Source organism: Mirounga leonina, unplaced genomic scaffold (assembly GCF_011800145.1).
Source record: "Mirounga leonina isolate KUSES-001 unplaced genomic scaffold, KU_Mleo_1.0 Mir_91, whole genome shotgun sequence".
Lineage (NCBI taxonomy): Eukaryota > Metazoa > Chordata > Mammalia > Carnivora > Phocidae > Mirounga > Mirounga leonina.
The window spans coordinates 20,957,780-20,975,975 of NW_023270839.1; the positions used below are offsets into that span (position 1 = coordinate 20,957,780).

At 36.1% G+C, this 18,196-nt stretch overlaps 1 protein-coding gene across 2 annotated transcripts in view; it reads left to right on the top strand.

Annotated features, from left to right (window-relative positions):
- Positions 1-18,196, top strand: part of GOLM2 (golgi membrane protein 2) — a 114,038-nt gene that overhangs the window by 31,917 nt on the left and 63,925 nt on the right. For both annotated transcript variants that reach the window (XM_034994733.1, XM_034994734.1), the window contains exons 2-6: positions 1,542-1,596; positions 7,234-7,336; positions 9,065-9,155; positions 12,568-12,712; positions 13,229-13,309. In XM_034994733.1, the coding sequence (XP_034850624.1) occupies positions 1,542-1,596; positions 7,234-7,336; positions 9,065-9,155; positions 12,568-12,712; positions 13,229-13,309 (475 nt within the window). The remainder of the gene's footprint in view (positions 1-1,541; positions 1,597-7,233; positions 7,337-9,064; positions 9,156-12,567; positions 12,713-13,228; positions 13,310-18,196) is intronic.

Genomic DNA, 18,196 nt, shown 5'->3' on the forward strand with positions numbered 1-18,196 from the left:
TGGCCACTTTTGAAAAGGAACAGCCTCACTCTTGGGCATTTATCTCAGAGAAATGAAAATTAATGTTCATGTAAAAATCTGAACATAATTTTTCATAGCCCCTGTATTTGTAATATCTAAAAAGTAGAAACCACAAAAATGTTACACAATAGTTGAATGCTTTAAACAAATGGTAGTACATTCATATCATGGAATACTACTCAGCAATAAAAAGGAATGGACTATTGATATATGCAACAACTATGTGTTATGCTGAGTAAAAACATCTTAAAGGTCACATGTTATATGATTCCGTTTATATAACATGCTTGAATGACAAAGTTGCAGAGATGGAGGACAAATTAGTAGTTACAAGGGATTAGAAATGGTGTGAGGAAGGAGGATAGATTTGACTATAAAGGACAGTATGAGGGACATCTTTGTGATGATAGAGTATTCTGTATCTTGGTTTTGGTGGTGGTTACATGAATCTATACATATGACAAAATGACATAGAATTATACTTACATGTTGTACCAATGTCAGATTCCTGGTTTAGATGTTATTCCATAGTTATATAGGATGTACCCACTGGGGGAATTGTGTGAAGGGTACATGGGACTTCTGTGCTATCTTTTCAATTTTTTACAAATCTATAATTATTTCAAACTAAGAATTTTAAAACTTTCTCTTCAGAGATTGAGGAGGTATTTATCATAATCAGTTTGGTACTCATGGTGCTGCTTCTGTTCAATATGATCTGTCTATGCTTTCAAAGTAAAGTTACTCTTGAGGTTGACAAGAGAACCTGTTTGTAGAGATATTTTAGTTGCATTTAACAATTGGATGAAACCTCTTGAAGCAAAAACTGGTACAGTAGTTCTTTGTGGATGAATCCTAGCTCTCCAAGGCCTTATTTTAATTTTTAAATTAAGTGCTAAGCCTGGGGTGCCTGGCTGCTCAGTCAATGGAGTTTGCGACTCTTGATCTCAGGGTTGTGAGTTGGAACCCCATGTTGGGTGTAGAGATTACTTAAAAAAAAAAAAGATTTAAATTAAGTGCTAAGCCTTAATTTGAGTCATATTTTGATATACTTCTAAGTTCTTATTGTTCTTGTATACTGGCTCTTGAAGGGCAGTGACCACAACAGGTCCTGTGTAGTATCTGTCATCCTGTGGGAGCTTAATAAGCATCAGTTACTTTTGATTTGCCATTAACTGATTTAAACAATTAATTCTTTTCTTAATATAGAGTTAGTAAGAGGTCTCTTCTGGTAAGATTTTGAAAAAAGATCTCATTAAGCAATATTTAACTCAAACTTTTAAATGTTTAAAAGTTATTAGACTATATATTAAGTAAAATGAATATTCTTTTGCAAATTTAAAATGAGTATTACAAAATCAGAATTTATCTCTAATTCTTTTTGGAAAGGGACAGGTTTGTATAAGTTAAGGATTTTTCTTTTGCATTTATGATGAAGCTCAAAGTAAATATGAGTAAAAAAAGGAAATATGAGTAAAACTGCATATTCTGTAGTAAAATGAAACTTAATTTTTTTTCAGGTTAAACTACAGAGCAACATATCATATCAGATGGCAGATATACATCATTTAAAGGGTAAGAAACTTAATTACAGATTAAAGATAAATAAAGGTCACTAAATGTCTAAAATCCTCAAGAATCAAATAGTTAGCTAAATGAAATAAAATTTTTTGAACAAAGCTCCTCTGATGGCAAGACATTTGTCCTTTTAAGATAGAATAAAAAATTGTAATGTTGCTTTATATATATATATAATAAATGCAAGTTAAAATTTGCATTTAAATCTTGTGTGGTAGGCTGATTTCATGCAATGAAATGTTAAAAGACGCATCAGAGAAAATTGAGCTGTAGCTTCAGAAGCTATCAGATTTCTAGGGAAGAGGTAAGGGATAATCCCTCTGTACTGTGTCCAATTGCTAAAATAATCCATTCAGGTCTAGGGAAGCTTTGGACAGGTCCTCCATGCTTAATGTTTTAGATACACTGGGAATAGAAATTTAGAATAGAAAGAAAACTTGGAAAGAAGCCAGAAAGAAACCTGGAGCTATATGTTCCCCCCCTTAGATGAAGTAATAGATGACTAAAGCTTTTATAAAAAATAATAATAGTTAAGGAGAATAAACTATACTTTCCTTAACATTACTTCACACCATCACCAGCCTTTGGAATTTGGGGTCTGAAGAGCACCCCCCTTCTCCCTCCCACCCTTTAGTTACAACATTGTATTATTTTAAAACTTTGCAACAGGGACTCTAAGTTTTTGTATGTGGGTAATAAATGCTTTGTAATTTCATAAATATATCTTTATTCTATAACCATTTTAACCCTCTTTAGGTAGAATTAGATGATACATATTTATTATCCTCTTGAAGAAGCCAACCTGAGCTAGCTTTGTAATTTATTGAAGTTTTGCTCTTCACCTAGCAAAACCATTATTTTTGTGTGTGTGTGTTGTAACTCGAAAATAGAAATTATTAATTTTTTACTATCTATGATTTAGAACAACTTTGACTTTCTCTTAGAAATTTACTTCCTGGGTGGCCACATCTGTTTTTGTTGCATTTGTGTCCATATTCTACTCTTTTTGACTCATAGGAATACATTAGGATGACACAGAAGATGTCACTCTGTCAGTGCTGTTTCCTGCTGGCTATTTTTACAAATGATTCTGCTTCTCATCAAAGTATATTTCTATTAAGTAATCATAGATCAGTTGAATAAGAAGTCCAGTGGCTTCTGCTAGTCTATGCCAAAGAAAATGACAGCCTATGTTACTGAGTAAAAATCTTTATTGTATTGTGTACATTGAAGTACATCTTGAGATAATTGGAAATTTTTTATGATAATCTTCAGTAAAAGAGGCTTTGATTTGAACTCATATAACTGTACAACTTTTGGTTTAGTGCAGGTACTGAAGCTTGGACTCTTAAGATTGAATATCCTTTTAAATGGACTTTTGCACTTTAGGAACTATTTCTACTGAAACAAACTTCAAATCTATAAAATCAAATTGGACTATTTTCGTTGAAATTAATACTGGATATAATGGAATTCATACACACTAAGACTCTTTAAAAAACATTGTGGTAGTTAATTTTTTTTGGAAATGAAAGGAATGAGAGTTGGTTTTTAATCCCTGAGATAACAAAGTAACATTCTAGTATACACCAGTTTATTTTGAATAGCTCACCTTATTTTTATGCCTATTACTGAAAGGAAATTTGAAATAAAAATTTTCTAGAAGTAAATTTTTTTTTTTTTTTTTTTGCTTTAAATGTTGGTCCTAGGCAACCCATTTTTTAACTACATCCCTAATCTTTTGAAGTTAAATTGAAGGAGCATGGCCATGCCTTTCTGTAAAATACCCTGGTGTTACTGCCAGAAGTAGAACATTCTGCACAATCAGCTGTGGACCTGATCTCATGTTAAGTTACTCTGAGAATCTTGCTATGGTGACCTGGAGTAGCCACAGTAGACACAGAGTATCTTTGGGTTCAAAATAAAACATGGGTGCCTGCCTGGCTCAGTTGGGTAGAGCATGCAACTCTCGATCTTGGGGTTGTGAGTTTGAGCCCCATGTTGGGTGGGAGCCCATTTTAAAAGTAAAATAAAATACACTACAAGAAAGAAGGTAGAATAAAGACATTTTAAAAAAATAAAAAATAAAACACATGGCTATCAGTTGAAGGTAAAATTGAGATATAGGAAAATTTTGTCTTTAGTTTTGCTCTCTGATCTATTTACTTTTCCCCTTTTCAGGTCTTTGTGTTGACTTACTCAAAGCACCAATGAGCTCCCTGCTTTATAATCCTTTCCCTGTATTCAAACAGGAAAGAATCTGTTATTTTACATCGACTGGAACTCACTCATACTGATGTTTTATTTTTCCTTGTCAATTGTATTTTAAGCCTTTTATCTCCATTTAGAAATAAAACTACTTTTTTTTTTAAATTTTATTTACTTATTTGACAGAGAGAGATACAGAGAGAAAGGGAACGCAAGCAGGGGGAGTGGGAGAGGGAGAAGCAGGCTTCCTGCAGAGCAGGGAGCCCGATGGGGGCTCCATCCCAGGACCCTGGGATCGTGACCTGAACCGAAGGTAGAGCCTTAACGACTGAGCCACCCAGACGCCCCTAAAACTACTTCTTGATATAGGAATTTCAAATGTTGTTAGTGAAAAACTTTGTGGGAAGGAGGAGAAGCCATCCCAAATCTTGAAATCATACTAAGCCTCAGGTTCATTCTGAAGATAAACTTAGCTACTTCAGTTATTTTACAATGTGGGAAAAAGAAGCCTACAGACCACCAGTTGAGGTACATTATCTAGTAGCTGCTTGCTGGTGCTTATTTTTTTTAATTGCAGTAACTTTTTAGTTCTAGAACCTTTCCTGCCTGAATACAGGTTCACTGAACTGGCTAAATATCTGTAGGCTACAAGACTTTTTGTCACTGCCTCTTGCTGAGATCTCAGTGTCTCTGTAGAATCAACAGCCATAGCTGAGGCCAGAGTTTCTGCTACCTCTAGTCCTCTATATCTTAGGAGATGGGGCCAGGGATCAAGTAATGTGTTATTCAGGGATACTTGTTGTCAGATTTCTATTTTTGTCTGAGGTAGATATCAGAGATGAAAAACTATGGAGATCAACCATGTTTACATATTGGAGAATTAATAGAGTAAGAAGAAACTTAAAATGTGGCTTGACTAAACTTACAGAAACAGAATGGAATGGTGATTACCAGGGGTTGGGAGTAGGGTGGGGAGAATGAGGAGATGTTGGTCAAAGTGTACAAACTCTCAATTATAAAATGAGTAAGTTTTGGGGATCTAATAAACAACATGGTGATTATAGTTAACAATACTGTATTAGGTACTTGAAAATTGCTGAGAGAGTAGATCTTCAACATTCTCACCACAAAAAGAAATGGTGATTATGTGAGACAGTGGCGGTGTTAGCTAGTGCTTCAGTGGAAGTCATTCACAGTGGGGAAGTGAATTAAATCAACATGTTGTACATCTTAAATTTATACAGTGTTATAGCTCAAAAATTTTTTAAATAAAAATATGTGGCTTGAATATGTAAACATGATTATCAACTACAAACATTTTATGTGAATCATTAACTTTTTACACCTAAGTATTATACTATACAATAACTATTGATATGCGCATTGTTAAATGTTTTATTTATACATTTCAACAAATGTTCATCTGACCTTAAAATTTTTATTTGTTGTCATTGTCACAGTTATGATTCCACAATAAAATTTAGAAAGAGAAAAAAATATGCTCAGAATCCTACCACTAAACATAATCACTGGTAGCACTTTGAAATATTTTTATTTTAGTCCAGTTTTTTACATGTATATAATTATATTATAAATATATTTTACCTCTGCTTTTTGAAAACTTATATCCCAAGCATTTTTGGAGTGCCCTTAAAGTAATAAGACTGATTTTAGAAGCCTTCCATGAAAAGTAGATGTTATAATATTGGTATACTATGGTTAGATATATTTCGTCTTTTTTTTTTAAAGATTTTATTTATTTATTTGACAGAGAGAGACACAGCGAGAGAGGGAACACAAGCAGGGGGAGTGGGAGAGGGAGAAGCAAGCTTCCCGCTGAGCACGGAGCCGGATGCGGGGCTCGATCCCAGGACCCCGGGACCATGACCTGAGCCGAAGGCAGACGCTTAACGACTGAGCCACCCAGGCGCCCCTAGATATATTTAGTCTTAAGAAATGTTACTTATGCAGAAAAGACCTCTGTTGCCATTTATAAAAATTAAGACTTTCTTACTACTTTTGCTTACTGCTAAAGCTGTTAGCTAATTTTCTTAATCCTCTTTTTCAGAAACTGATGTTTCTCTTCTCTGGCTGAATTTCTTTTATTTGTAGGGTCATGTGAAGAGGGAGCAACTCTAGAAAATGTGGGGTGGGTGATTGTGGATTAAATGTGAACAAAAGAGCATCTGGGGCGCCTGTGTGGCTCAGTCGGTTAAGCTTCTGACTCCTGATTTTACTTGGGTCATGATCTCAGAGTTGTGAGATCAAGCCTGGCCCTGGCTCCTGCTCTGCACTGGGCATGGAGCCTACTTAAGATTCTCTTTCCCTCTCCTTCTGCCCCTCCCCACCCTCTCCCTCTCTGGGGGGAAATAAAGGCCCCACATTTCATCTACTCTTCAGCTTGGAAGTTCATGTTGTTCATTACAACTAAAACTTCAAGCTCTTGTCCAGAAATTATGAGCTTTGAAAATATAATTATAGTATATGTGGTCCTAGCATTAGCAGCAGAACTAGAAATGAGATCCAAAGTGATTGCACTTAACTTGGGAGTCAAATGTTATTAAAATGAAAAAGAAACCTTGAATCCTGTATCCATAGCCAACACCTCTAAAAAATATGATTCCCCACTCCCCTTTTATAAAGCAGATAGGTTTAAAGAGTTAAGTAGGGTTTTTTGGTTTTTGTCTTTTGTCTTTTTTTGGTACTGTTTCCACAGTTAGTATATACCTACATAATATGAAAAAAATGTATAATTTTTTAATATTTCTGATTGATGTCAAAGCCACTGAGGCTGTCTTTTTTTTAATTTATTTGAGAGAGAGGGAGAGAGAAAACATGTGCACACAAGCAGGGGGAGGATCAGAGGGAGAGAGGGAATCCCAAGCCAACTCCCCGCTGAATTCGGAGCCCAGTGTGGGGCTTGATCCCACAACCCATGAGGTCATGACCTGAGCTGAAACCAAGAGTTGGAAGCCCAACCAACTGAGCCACTCAGGTGCCCCAAGGCTATCTTGTTTTTAAAATAAATTTTATTGCTGGGGCGCCTGGGCGGTTCAGTCTGTTAAGCATCCGGCTCTTGGTTTTGGCTCAGGTCATGATCTCAGGGTCATGAGATGGAGCCCCTCCCGTTGGGCTCCTTCTCAGTGCAGAGTCTGCCTGAGATTCTCTCCCTCTCCCTTTGCCCCTCCCCCTGCTCACTCACTTTCCCCCACCTCAAATAAATAAATAATTCTTTAAAAAAATTTTTATTGCCAATGCATTATAAAAGGCAATTAAATGTGGTACTAATTATATAATTTAACTGCCTGAGAGTTTGAGTAAAGAAATTGAGACGTGTATATAAATTTTAAAAATCCCGTAACTTCTTGATAAGAAGTATTAGAATGAGTAAACTTTATTCCTTTGATTCTTACCTTGTGTGGATAGAGCAACTTGCTGAACTTCGTCAGGAGTTTCTTCGACAGGAAGACCAGCTTCAGGACTATAGGAAGAACACTACTTACCTTGTGAAGAGGTTAGAATATGAGAGGTGAGATGCTATATGCAACAAATAGCTATGAATCTGGAATATTTGTCCAACTTTTGGACCATTTATTTCTTCCTTTCTGGTTTCTGTTTTCCTTTTCTTCTTTCATTTCCTTAGGTCTTTTAAATTCCTTTTCTGTTGTCTTTCTGTGCCTCTTTGAGATCCACACTTTTTTATTGTGATATGTTAAACGCCATTAAAGTATCTTTTACAAGGTATGTATAGTCTGCCCATGTAGAAGAGTTCATTGTGAGCCAGAAAATCGTTCAAGGCCTGAGTTTTGCATTAGATGTGCAAAGACTAACAGGAGAATCTGTGGTTCTCTATGAGGGGCATCCAGAAGACGAAGCCAACACTGGGAGGTGTCCCCAGAACAGCTGAGGGACTGAGTGCAAGCTGCTGCTTCCCTGCTCTGCATTCTTGCGTACACCTCTACACTCAGTTGGTGAGGAGGTCGGGGAACCTCTTTCTGGCATTCGCTCTTTAAAAACCTTTCTTATATCTTTAATCAGTTTTATAATGAAAGGTTTTTTTTAGGTCTGCATACCCAAAATTAGAAAGATGAACTATATTTTAAAGTACCATGTATCCATTTCTGGCTTCTTACTCTTGTAGGTTATCAATATGCATCTATTTACATGTATGTGTTTTAACCTAACAGTATCCAATGATTTTCAATATATCTATAGAATTAGAGAGTTAGCGTATTCAAAGGTAATATATCATTCCAGCATGTTAATGTACCAAAGTTTGTTTAATCTCTCCCAGTTGCTGGACTATTGCAGGAGTTTTCCTTATCATACTGTTATGAATACCAGCTATAAAAACCTTTATGCAAAAAGGATTTCTCCCTCTTATGTTATTTCACTGGTGTATATTCTCAAATGTAGTATTCCTGAGACAGAATGTTTTGTTGCTTTTATCACATATATGAAAGATTGCTTTCTGATATGGTTGTACTAATTTATAATGTAAATATTTTCCTGTACCCCTACCAACATTGGCCTTTATAACTCGGACTTAATTTTGCTAGTATAGGAATAAAGTACTACCATATATACATATAAGAAGTTTAATTGTACTTTTAATGGTGAAAGTTAACATTTTTCTGTATATTTTGTAACTATTTGTTTCTTTTTGCACGAATGGTATTATTTGTATTCTGTGGCCACTTGTCCAGTGAAAATTCTCAATCTTTTATCTGTTCTGTTCCTTCACCTTTTTTCTTGATTCCATTCTATCTTATTTATTGGTTCCTTCCATTCTTGTTATTCTTATGGTTTAGAACTCTTACAGTTGTGTTGAAAATGCTATCTATTGGATAAATCATCTGCTGCCACTCCTTATTAACTCTCATAATTCTAGGTTTTCTCATCTGTTACTATATATTGGTCTCATGGTTTTCTCTTCTATAATGTTTTTTCTCTTCTGTGTTTGAAGTTGGCTTTGATAATTGTTTCTTTATAAATGTAATTTATAAAAATAATTTTTCATCTTTCTAATTTCTGTTACTTTAATTAGCTTTATCAGTATTCTTTATCCTCTATTAAAGATTCAAATATTCTCAGAATTTTGACTGTGAGCTCTTTTTATATCTGCTCTTTGTCTTTCTGTGCCCACTCTCTTGCTAACTGAATGCTTTATCTTTTAAATGTATGTTTTCAACTTCTAGACAACTTTGAGAAGTCAATCCAAGATAATATAGCCTAAAAGAATGACTTTGTAATTTAGTTTTCAGTGTGGACAACAGATCAAGGAGTTAAGAGCACAGCATGAAGAAAATATTAAAAAGTTAGCAGACCAGTTTTTGCAGGAACAAAAGGTAAATTTAAAAAATACTTAAATCAGAATATGTTCTTGTTATAAATCTTGTAATTTAGAAATTAAAATATGTACTTCTGTCATAAAACATTGTATTTTTAAATACTCTAGCTTGCCAATTTCTAAAAATGACTTGCAGTGTTTTTATTGCTGAGTAAATTAGACATCTGCAAAAATATAACCTCAACTCTTAAAACGAATTTTGAGTTAAATATTTTTGCTATTAATATATTTCTCAGACTGTAAAGTGGATACAACTTTATTGACAAATCAGTTACTTCTTATTTTATGCATTTAAGAAATAGAAAAAACTTGAGACACCTTTTCCTTAAGTATCAATCTCTGTTATTCTGAATTCCTTTCTTAAAACACAGAAATGAAACACTAGCCATTATTTTGATTCATATTTTGGGGGTGCAAATTCTTTTATTAATTTATCCATTTTCATTTGATATATATTGTGAAGCCCCTGCTTGAAATGGAAGGAATTTGAAAATTACTGGTCATTAGGACATTCATTTTTTTGCACCTTGTAATCTTATCTGACTAACCATGTTTTGTAAAAAGTCTTGTGATTTAAAGAGAGATGGAATAATGAAAAGTGGTAACATCTTACCTACAGGCCAAGAAGTTAAAGAAACCAGATTTTTGTTCTTAGCTAACTCACTATTTTAGAGCATGATATCGAGGGCAGTGTTCTTTCTCTATTTCATTTTTTGAATCTACAAAGTGGACTAGCTGCTCCCATCCACAGCCTACCTTGGAGAGATGTGAACATAGATTGTTGGAAGATGACAGGTCTGAGTGGGCTACCATTGCAGCATAGAGGCATTGAAGGCATTCCTGAGACACTGGGTGGCTAGAGGAGCATAGTAGAACACAAAAGGAAGAGAGGGGTTTGCTGTTGTAATTGCATTATTACAAGTGTAATAGATAAATAAGGGGATAAATTTACTCTCTTCTGTTCTCCCAAGAAGCACAGATGAGAGAACTTTTCCATTTTTTCCAGGCAAGTGTGTACTAGGCTATTTTTATATTATTAATTGACTAATGTCCTCTCCAGTTCTTTACCCTTATTTTGCCCTAAATGGAACAAAGTGGGAGGAATGGAGAGGCTTAGAGAACTTCTCCTTTCTAGGGTAGCACACCAGCCCTTACCCTTCAGGCCAGCTGCCTAATCCTACTCCCTATCCTTCATTCCCTGGTCTACTACCTTAATAAGTTGATTCTGTGAAATTTCAGTTGTTTTTTTTCATTGGAACAAATCTAATGGAAGCTATAGGAAACAAGTGTAAGTTGTAGTCAGGGATTTTATTTTTTTTAACCAAGCACATGCCTATCTTAGAACTTACTCTGATGAAGTGGTCAGCAAACTAAATCCCACCTGCTGCCTGTTTCCATACTACCCATAAGCAAAATACAGTTATTACATTTAAAAATGGTTGGAAAAAACCAGAGAATATTTCATGACATTGGAAAATTATAAGAAACTCATAGTGTCTGTAAATACCGTTTTATTGGAACACAGCCATACTCATTTGTTTTCTGCTTTCATGATACAAAGGAGGAGAAATTGATGTAGCTCAGAGAAGACTAAGGAGACTATGAGAGCTTAAATGAAATATAGTATCCTGGATTGGATCCTGGAACAGAAAAAGGGCATAATGGAAAAAGTAGTGAAATCTAAATAAAGTCTGGCATTCAGTTAATAATGTACTAATGTTGGTTTCATAGTTTTGCAAATGGACCATACTAATGTTAACATTAAGGGAAATTGGGTGAGGGGTAATGACTTTTCTGTAAGTCTAAAATTATTTCAGAATAAAAAGTTTTATTTAAAAAATGTTCAGGTGGCCCCCTTACCACATCACTAACATTGCATTTAGAAAGCCATCTAATTTTATTAAGAATATTTGCTATTGTCCATTCACATAAAGGTACTATCTTTAATAATGCATCAAAGGGACAATGTCTTTATTAACTATTTTAAATGGAAAAGTATTTTTGAACAGTAATTTGTTGACTTTAAGTTTTGCTTAATATTATTTGTTTTATCCACATCTACGAAGAGTACTACAGAAATAGCCTTATGATACAGCATTATAGTGAAATGCACAGAGAAGCAGGCTGCCTGTTCAGATTGTACCTCATAGATTTTCTTACCCTCGGCCCTCCTGTTGACATGTTCAAAAATTTCAGTGTTATCATTTCACTCATTGAATATTAAGCTCAGAATTGGCTCCCAGGAAATGTGGGAATGAGGAAGACTGTGGTTTGAATCCTTTCTCCACAATTCTCTATCTTGGTAACCTTGGATGAGCTACTAAACTTCTTTAAGCCTCAGTTTGACTTCATTATTCCCAAAACTGTTCACTTTACTAGAGGATAGATTTGAAAGCAGTTTGTAAACTATGAAGCACAGTGCAAATTTTTATTGTTAATTTTATCTGCCAGGCATACTGGAATACCTGTACCTGATTGTCAAAACACCTTTTCTTCTTTATTGTGACAAATTCTTACAATTTGACTCAGTTTTTCTAGATTTCCTTTAGATTTTTTAGTACTATTGTTTTTTATAACATTACTAATGATTACATTGCATAGTGCTTTAGAGTTGACAGAGCATTTATATATGCATTAAATTTTAAGTAGAAGGACCTATGTGGCAACACAAGTATGTGTATTTAACTCCTTGCCACTTTCAATTTTCCACTGAGGCCACTCAACCAATATAAAAGCAAAACTGGCCCACCGATAGAACTGAATCAGGCCTAACCAGTTATCTGAAGATTCAAGTTTCCAAGGAGATGATTGGGTTAGAAGCATGTTGGAAAGAATACTGACCTGTGTGTTGTTCTGCTGTTACTTCCTATGCTTGGGTGGCCAGTGCACCTAGGAAGAAGTTTGCCTATTTTCCACCCATATGTTTCTGCTTCTGGAAAAGCTTGGCAATGTCACTAGCCATCTATCACACTTGAGGGGGCACCCATGTGCCAGCCTCCTGTAGTCCACCATCCTGCTCGATTACAACGTAGGCCTATAGAGAACCCACCCTGCCCATAGCACCCGGGATAATGCCCAGCTGTAGGCCTCCATAGCAACCTCCAAGCAAGACTGTCTTCTTGCAGCATCACTCCTTCAGCATAGCCAAAGAGAATTACCTCTTCCTAACATTTTAGACCATTTACTATAATCAGAGACTTTAAGAAGTGTTATTCTTTTATTTCATATTAGGTTTTAAAAACTGAACAGAAAATAATATTATATCCCACATCTCCAAGTGTTTGGAATTTGGACCCATGGTATATGTTTCAAAAAATGAACTGTTTCAGAACATTTAATTGGTAGTTGTGTCAATTATTTAATCTTTTGAACTAAAAAATATTTACTATTACCAAATCTTTATTTAACAGCAAAAGTCACACAAGTTTGAATCAAAAGATGGAAATGAATTGGGTATAAACAATCATGCAGTACCTAAAAACATTCCCAGAGTAGCTGAGAATGCTGCAGATAAGAATGAAGAACCCTCAAGCAATCATATTCCACATGGGAAAGGTATTACTATTTTGTTTTGTGTTAATAGGATATTGACTTTTCTACTCACTTTGAAGTGAACATTTTCAGTCATAAAGAATATTGCTTGATTTTAGTTCAGTTATGATTAGGTGTCAGTGTTGTTTCAAATTTGGATCTCTTGATAGAGAAGAAAAAAGAGTAAATTGTTTTAGAGTTACAACTATGTCCAAAGCAAGATATAAAGATATGCAGTCAATGTAGCCTATTGCTTTAGAAACTGATTATTACATTCCTTCAAAACACTTTCAATTTATATAAGGGGAAAAAAAGAATTATTGGGGTGCCTGGGTGGCTCAGTCAGTTAAGTGGCCAACTCTGGATTTTGGCTCAAGGACATGAGATCAAGCTCTGTATTGGGCTCCGCCCTCAGCATGAAGTCGGCTTGAGATTCTCTCCCTCTTCTGTGCCCCTTCCCCTGATCTGTCTGTCTCTCTCTCTCTCTAAAAGAAATAAATCTTTAAAAAAAAAGAATTACATCTTTTGTTACTTGGGCAGAACAAATCAAACGAAGCGGTGATGCAGGAATGCCTGGAATAGAAGAGAATGACCTTGCAAAAGTTGAAGATCTTCCTACTGGTAAGTAAAAGTTATCAGAGTATTTACCCTACTCTCTTTGAGTAGAGGTCATAGTCATTTGAGAAAAGTCATAGATCTCTGGAAGATTTATATTTTCTGTTAATTAACTACCCATTAATTGCCAGGACTTGTTTAGGATACAATTGTTTTGGAAAATTTGTTAAAGCACTTGTTTTTGTGTTGATAAGAATCAACCATATTAGAACATTTTCTTGACTCAGAGTTACTGCTCATGACAGTTACACTATGTTAGAGTCATTTGTGTTTAGTAAAAGTATATATGGCTCATATCTGTGAGACAAAATATGTTCCCAGATTGCTGTGTTGTTGGTGTGCTTTAATATGGCATGGTAATACCCTTATATAGGATTTGGCTTGTCTTTCAGTTAATTACCCCACACTTTCAGTAGTTTATACCCTATTTTTCTTTTTCTTCTTTTATGGCCATTGCTGTTCAGTGTCTGTTTCTTTCTTCATTAATGTGTCTGCTTCTTATACATTTCCACTTTAAGTCACTACTGGTATTTTAGTCCTGTTCAGTGTTTTTTTTTTCTTTGTTTGTTTCTTTTGTTTTTCCCTTGTCTCTTTGTTTTTCTTGCCATTTCTATGTTTCTTAGTTGTCATAGGTACTCCTCCTTGCTGACTCCAATTTATTGTGGTGAAAAACTGGAAGTAACAGCATGTCTTTGATTTTTCTTGGCTATTTTTTTTTTTTAAGATTTTATTTATTTATTTGAGACAGAATGAGAGAGAGCGAGTACATGAGAGGGGGAGGGTCAGAGGGAGAAGCAGACTCCCTGCTGAGCAGGGAGCCCAATGCGGGATTCGATCCAGGGACTCCCGGATCATGACCTGAGCCGAAGTCAGTTGCTTAACCAACTGAGCCACCCAGGCGCCCTTCTTGGCTATTTTTATTCCTTTTCAATCTTAGGGATCACTTCTGTGGTTATAGGTCATTGTATGTGGCTGAAATTGCTGAGTGTCTGAGGTCCAAATGAATGAATATTAATCCTTTCATTTGTATAGTTTTGTTACCTTCTCACATTCTTTTATGCCTGTTCTTTGGGGTTTCCAATTCACCACAGTATATGCCTCTAAAATAAAGGTAAGGACAAGAGCAATAACAGGAATTTAAAAATGCAGAGTTAGAATGAGCATGATTTGTTTGTGAAGTAATGACGTTATCCAGTGATTCTTTTTTTTGTTTTAAAGATTTTATTTATTTATTTGACACAGAGAGAGACCGTGAGAGAGGGAATACAAGCAGGGGGAGTGGGAGAGGGAGAAACAGGCCTTGCAAATGGCAAGATTTCATTCTTTTTGATGGCTGCATAATATTCCGTGTGTGTGTGTGTGTGTGTGTGTGTGTGTGTGTGTGTACACCACATCTTCTTTATCCATTCATCTGTTGATGGACATCTTGGCTCTTTCCATAGTTTGGCTATTGTGGACATTGCTGCTATAAACATTGGGGAGCACATACCCCTTTGGATCACTACATTTATATCTTTGGGGTAAATACCCAGTAGTGCAATTGCTGGGTCGTAGGACAGCTCTATTTTCAACTTTTTGAGGAACCTCCATACTGTTTTTCAGAGTGGCTGCACCAGCTTGCATTCCCACCAACAGTGTAGGAGGGTTCCCCTTTCTCAGCATCCTCACCAATATCTGTCGTTCCCTGACTTGTTCATTTTAGCCATTCTGACTGGTGTGAGGTGATACCTCATTGAGGTTTTGATTTGGATTTCCCTGATGCCGAGCGATGTTGAGCACTTTTTCATGTGTCTGTTGGCCGTTTAGATGTCTTCTTTGGGAAAATGTTTCTTCATGTCTTCTGCCCATTTCTTGATTGGATTATTTGTTTTTTGGGTGTTGAGTTTGAGAAATTCTTTATAGATTTTGGATACTAGCCCTTTATCTGATATGTCATTTGCAAATATCTTCTCCCATTCTGTCGGTTGTCTTTGGTTTTGTTGACTGTTTCCTTTGCTGTGCAAAAGCTTTTTATCTTGATGAAGTCCCAATAGTTCATTTTTGCCCTTGCTTCCCTTGCCTTTGGCGATGTTTCTAGCAAGAAGTTGCTGCGGCTGAGGTCAAAGAGGTTGCTGCCTGTGTTCTCCTCTAGGATTTTTTTTTTTTAAGATTTTATTTATTTATTTGACAGAAAGAGACACAGCGAGAGGGGGAACACAAGCAGGGGGAGTGGGAGAGGGAGAAGCAGGCTTCCTGCGGAGCAGGGAGCCGGATGCGGGACTCAATCCCAGAACCCTGGGATCATGACCTGAGCCGAAGGCAGATGCTTAACGACTGAGCCACCCAGGCGCCCCTCCTCTGGGATTTTGATGGATTCCTGTCTCACATTTAGGTCTTTCATCCATTTTGAGTCTATTTTTTGTGTGTGGTGTAAGGAAATGGTCCAGTTTCATTCTTCTGCATGTGGCTATCCAATTTTCCCAACACCATTTGTTGAAGAGACTGTCTTTTTTCCATTGGACATTCTTTCCTGCTTTGTCAAAGATTAGTTGACCATAGAGTTGAGGGTCCATTTCTGGGCTCTCTATTCTGTTCCATTGATCTATGTGTCTGTTTTTGTGCCAGTACCATACTGTCTTGATGATTACAGCTTTGTAATAGAGCTTGAAGTCCAGAATTGTGATGCCACCAGCTTTGCCTTTCTTTTTCAACATTCCTCTGGCTATTTGGGGTCTTTTCTGGCTCCATACAAATTTTAGGATTATTTGTTCCATTTCTTTGAAAAAAGTGGATGGTATTTTGATAGGGATTGCATTAAATGTATAGATTGCTCTAGGTAGCATAGACATTTTCACAATATTTGTTCTTCCAATCCATGAACATGGAACGATTTTCCATTTCTTTGTGTCTTCCTCAATTTCTTTCATGAGTATTCTGTAGTTTTCTGAGTACAGATCCTTTGCCTCTTTGGTTAGATTTATTCCTAGGTATCTTATGGTTTTGGGTGCAATTGTAAATGAGATCGACTCCTTAATTTCTCTTTCTTCTGTCTTGTTGGTGTATAGAAATGCCACTGATTTCTGTGCATTAATTTTATATCCTGCCACTTTACTGAATTTCTGTATGAGTTTTAGCAGTTTTGGGGTAGAGTCTTTTGGGTTTTCCATGTAAAGTATCATGTCATCTGCAAAGAGTCAGAGTTTGACTTCTTTGCTGATTTGGATGCCTTTTATTTCTTTTTGTTGTCTGATTGCTGAGGCTAGGACTTCTAGTACTATGTTGAATAGCAGTGTTGATAATGGACATCCCTGCCATGTTCCTGACCTTAGGGGGAAAGTTCTCAGTTTTTCCCCATTGAGAATGATATTCGCTGTGGGTTTTTCATAGATGGCTTTTATGATCTTGAGGTATGTACCCTCTGTCCCTACACTCTGAAGAGTTTTAATCAAGAAAGGATGCTGTACTTTGTCAAAGGCTTTTTCTGCATCTATTGAGAGGATCATATGGTTCTCGTTCTTTTTTTTATTAATGTATTGTATCACATTGATTGATTTGCGGATGTTGAACCAACCTTGCAGCCCAGGAATAAATCCCACTTGGTTGTGGTGAATAATCCTTTTAATGGACTGTTGGATCCTATTGGCTAGTATTTTGGTGAGAATTTTTGCATCCATGTTCATCAGGGATATTGGTCTGTAATTCTCCTTTTTGATGGGGTCTTTGTCTGGTTTTAGGATCAAGGTAATGGTGGCCTCATAAAATGAGTTTGGAAATTTTCCTTCCATTTCTATATTTTGGAACAGTTTCAGAAGAATAGGTATTAATTCTTTAAATGTTTGGTAGAATTCCCCTGGGAAGCCATCTGGCCCTGGGCTTTTGTTTGTTGGGAGATTTTTGATTACTGCTTCAATTTCCTTGGTGGTTATGGATCTGTTCAGGTTTTCCATTTCTTCCTGGTTCAATATTGGTAGTTGATACATCTCTAGGAATGCATCTATTTCTTCCAGGTTATCAAATTTGCTGGCATATAGTTGCTCATAATATGTTCTTATAATTGTTTGTATTTCTTTTCTTTTTTTTTCTTTTTCTTTTTCTTTTTTATTTATTTATTTTTTTAAGGATTTTATTTATTTATTCATGAGAGACAGAGAGAGAGAGAGAGGCAGAGGGAGAAGCAGGCTCCCAAGGAGCAGGGAGCCCGATGTGGGACTCGATCCCAGGACCCTGAGATCATGACCTGAGCCAAAGGCAGACGCTTAATCATCTGAGCCACCCAGGCGCCCCAATTGTTTGTATTTCTTTAGTGTTGGTTGTGATTGCTCCTCTTTCATTCATGATTTTATTTATTTGGGTCGTTTCTCTTTTCTTTCTGATAAGTCTGGCCAGGGGTTTATCAGTCTTATGAATTCTTTCAGAGAACCAGCTCCTAGTTTCGTTGATCTGTTCTACTGCTCTTTTGGTTTCTATTTCATTGATTTCTGCTCTGATCTTTATTATTTCTCTTCTTCTACTGGGTTTAGGCTTTATTTGCTGTTCTTTCTCCAGCTCCTTTAGGTGTAGGGTTAGGTTGTGTACTTGAAACTCTTCTTGTTTCTTGAGAAAGGCTTGTATTGCTATATACTTTCCTCTTAGGACTGCCTTTGCTGTATCGCAAAGATTTTGAACAGTTGTGTTTTGATTTTCATTTGTTTCCATGAATTTTTAAAAATTCTTCTTTAATTTCCTGATTGACCCATTCATTCTTTAGTAGGATGCTCTTTAGCCTCCATGTATTTGAGTTCTTTCCGACTTTCCTCTTGTGATTGAGTTCTAGTTTCAAAGCACTGTGGTCTGAAAATATGCAGAGAATGATCCCAATCTTTTGGTTCCGGTTGAGACCTGATTTGTGACCTAGGATGTGATCTCTTCTGGAGA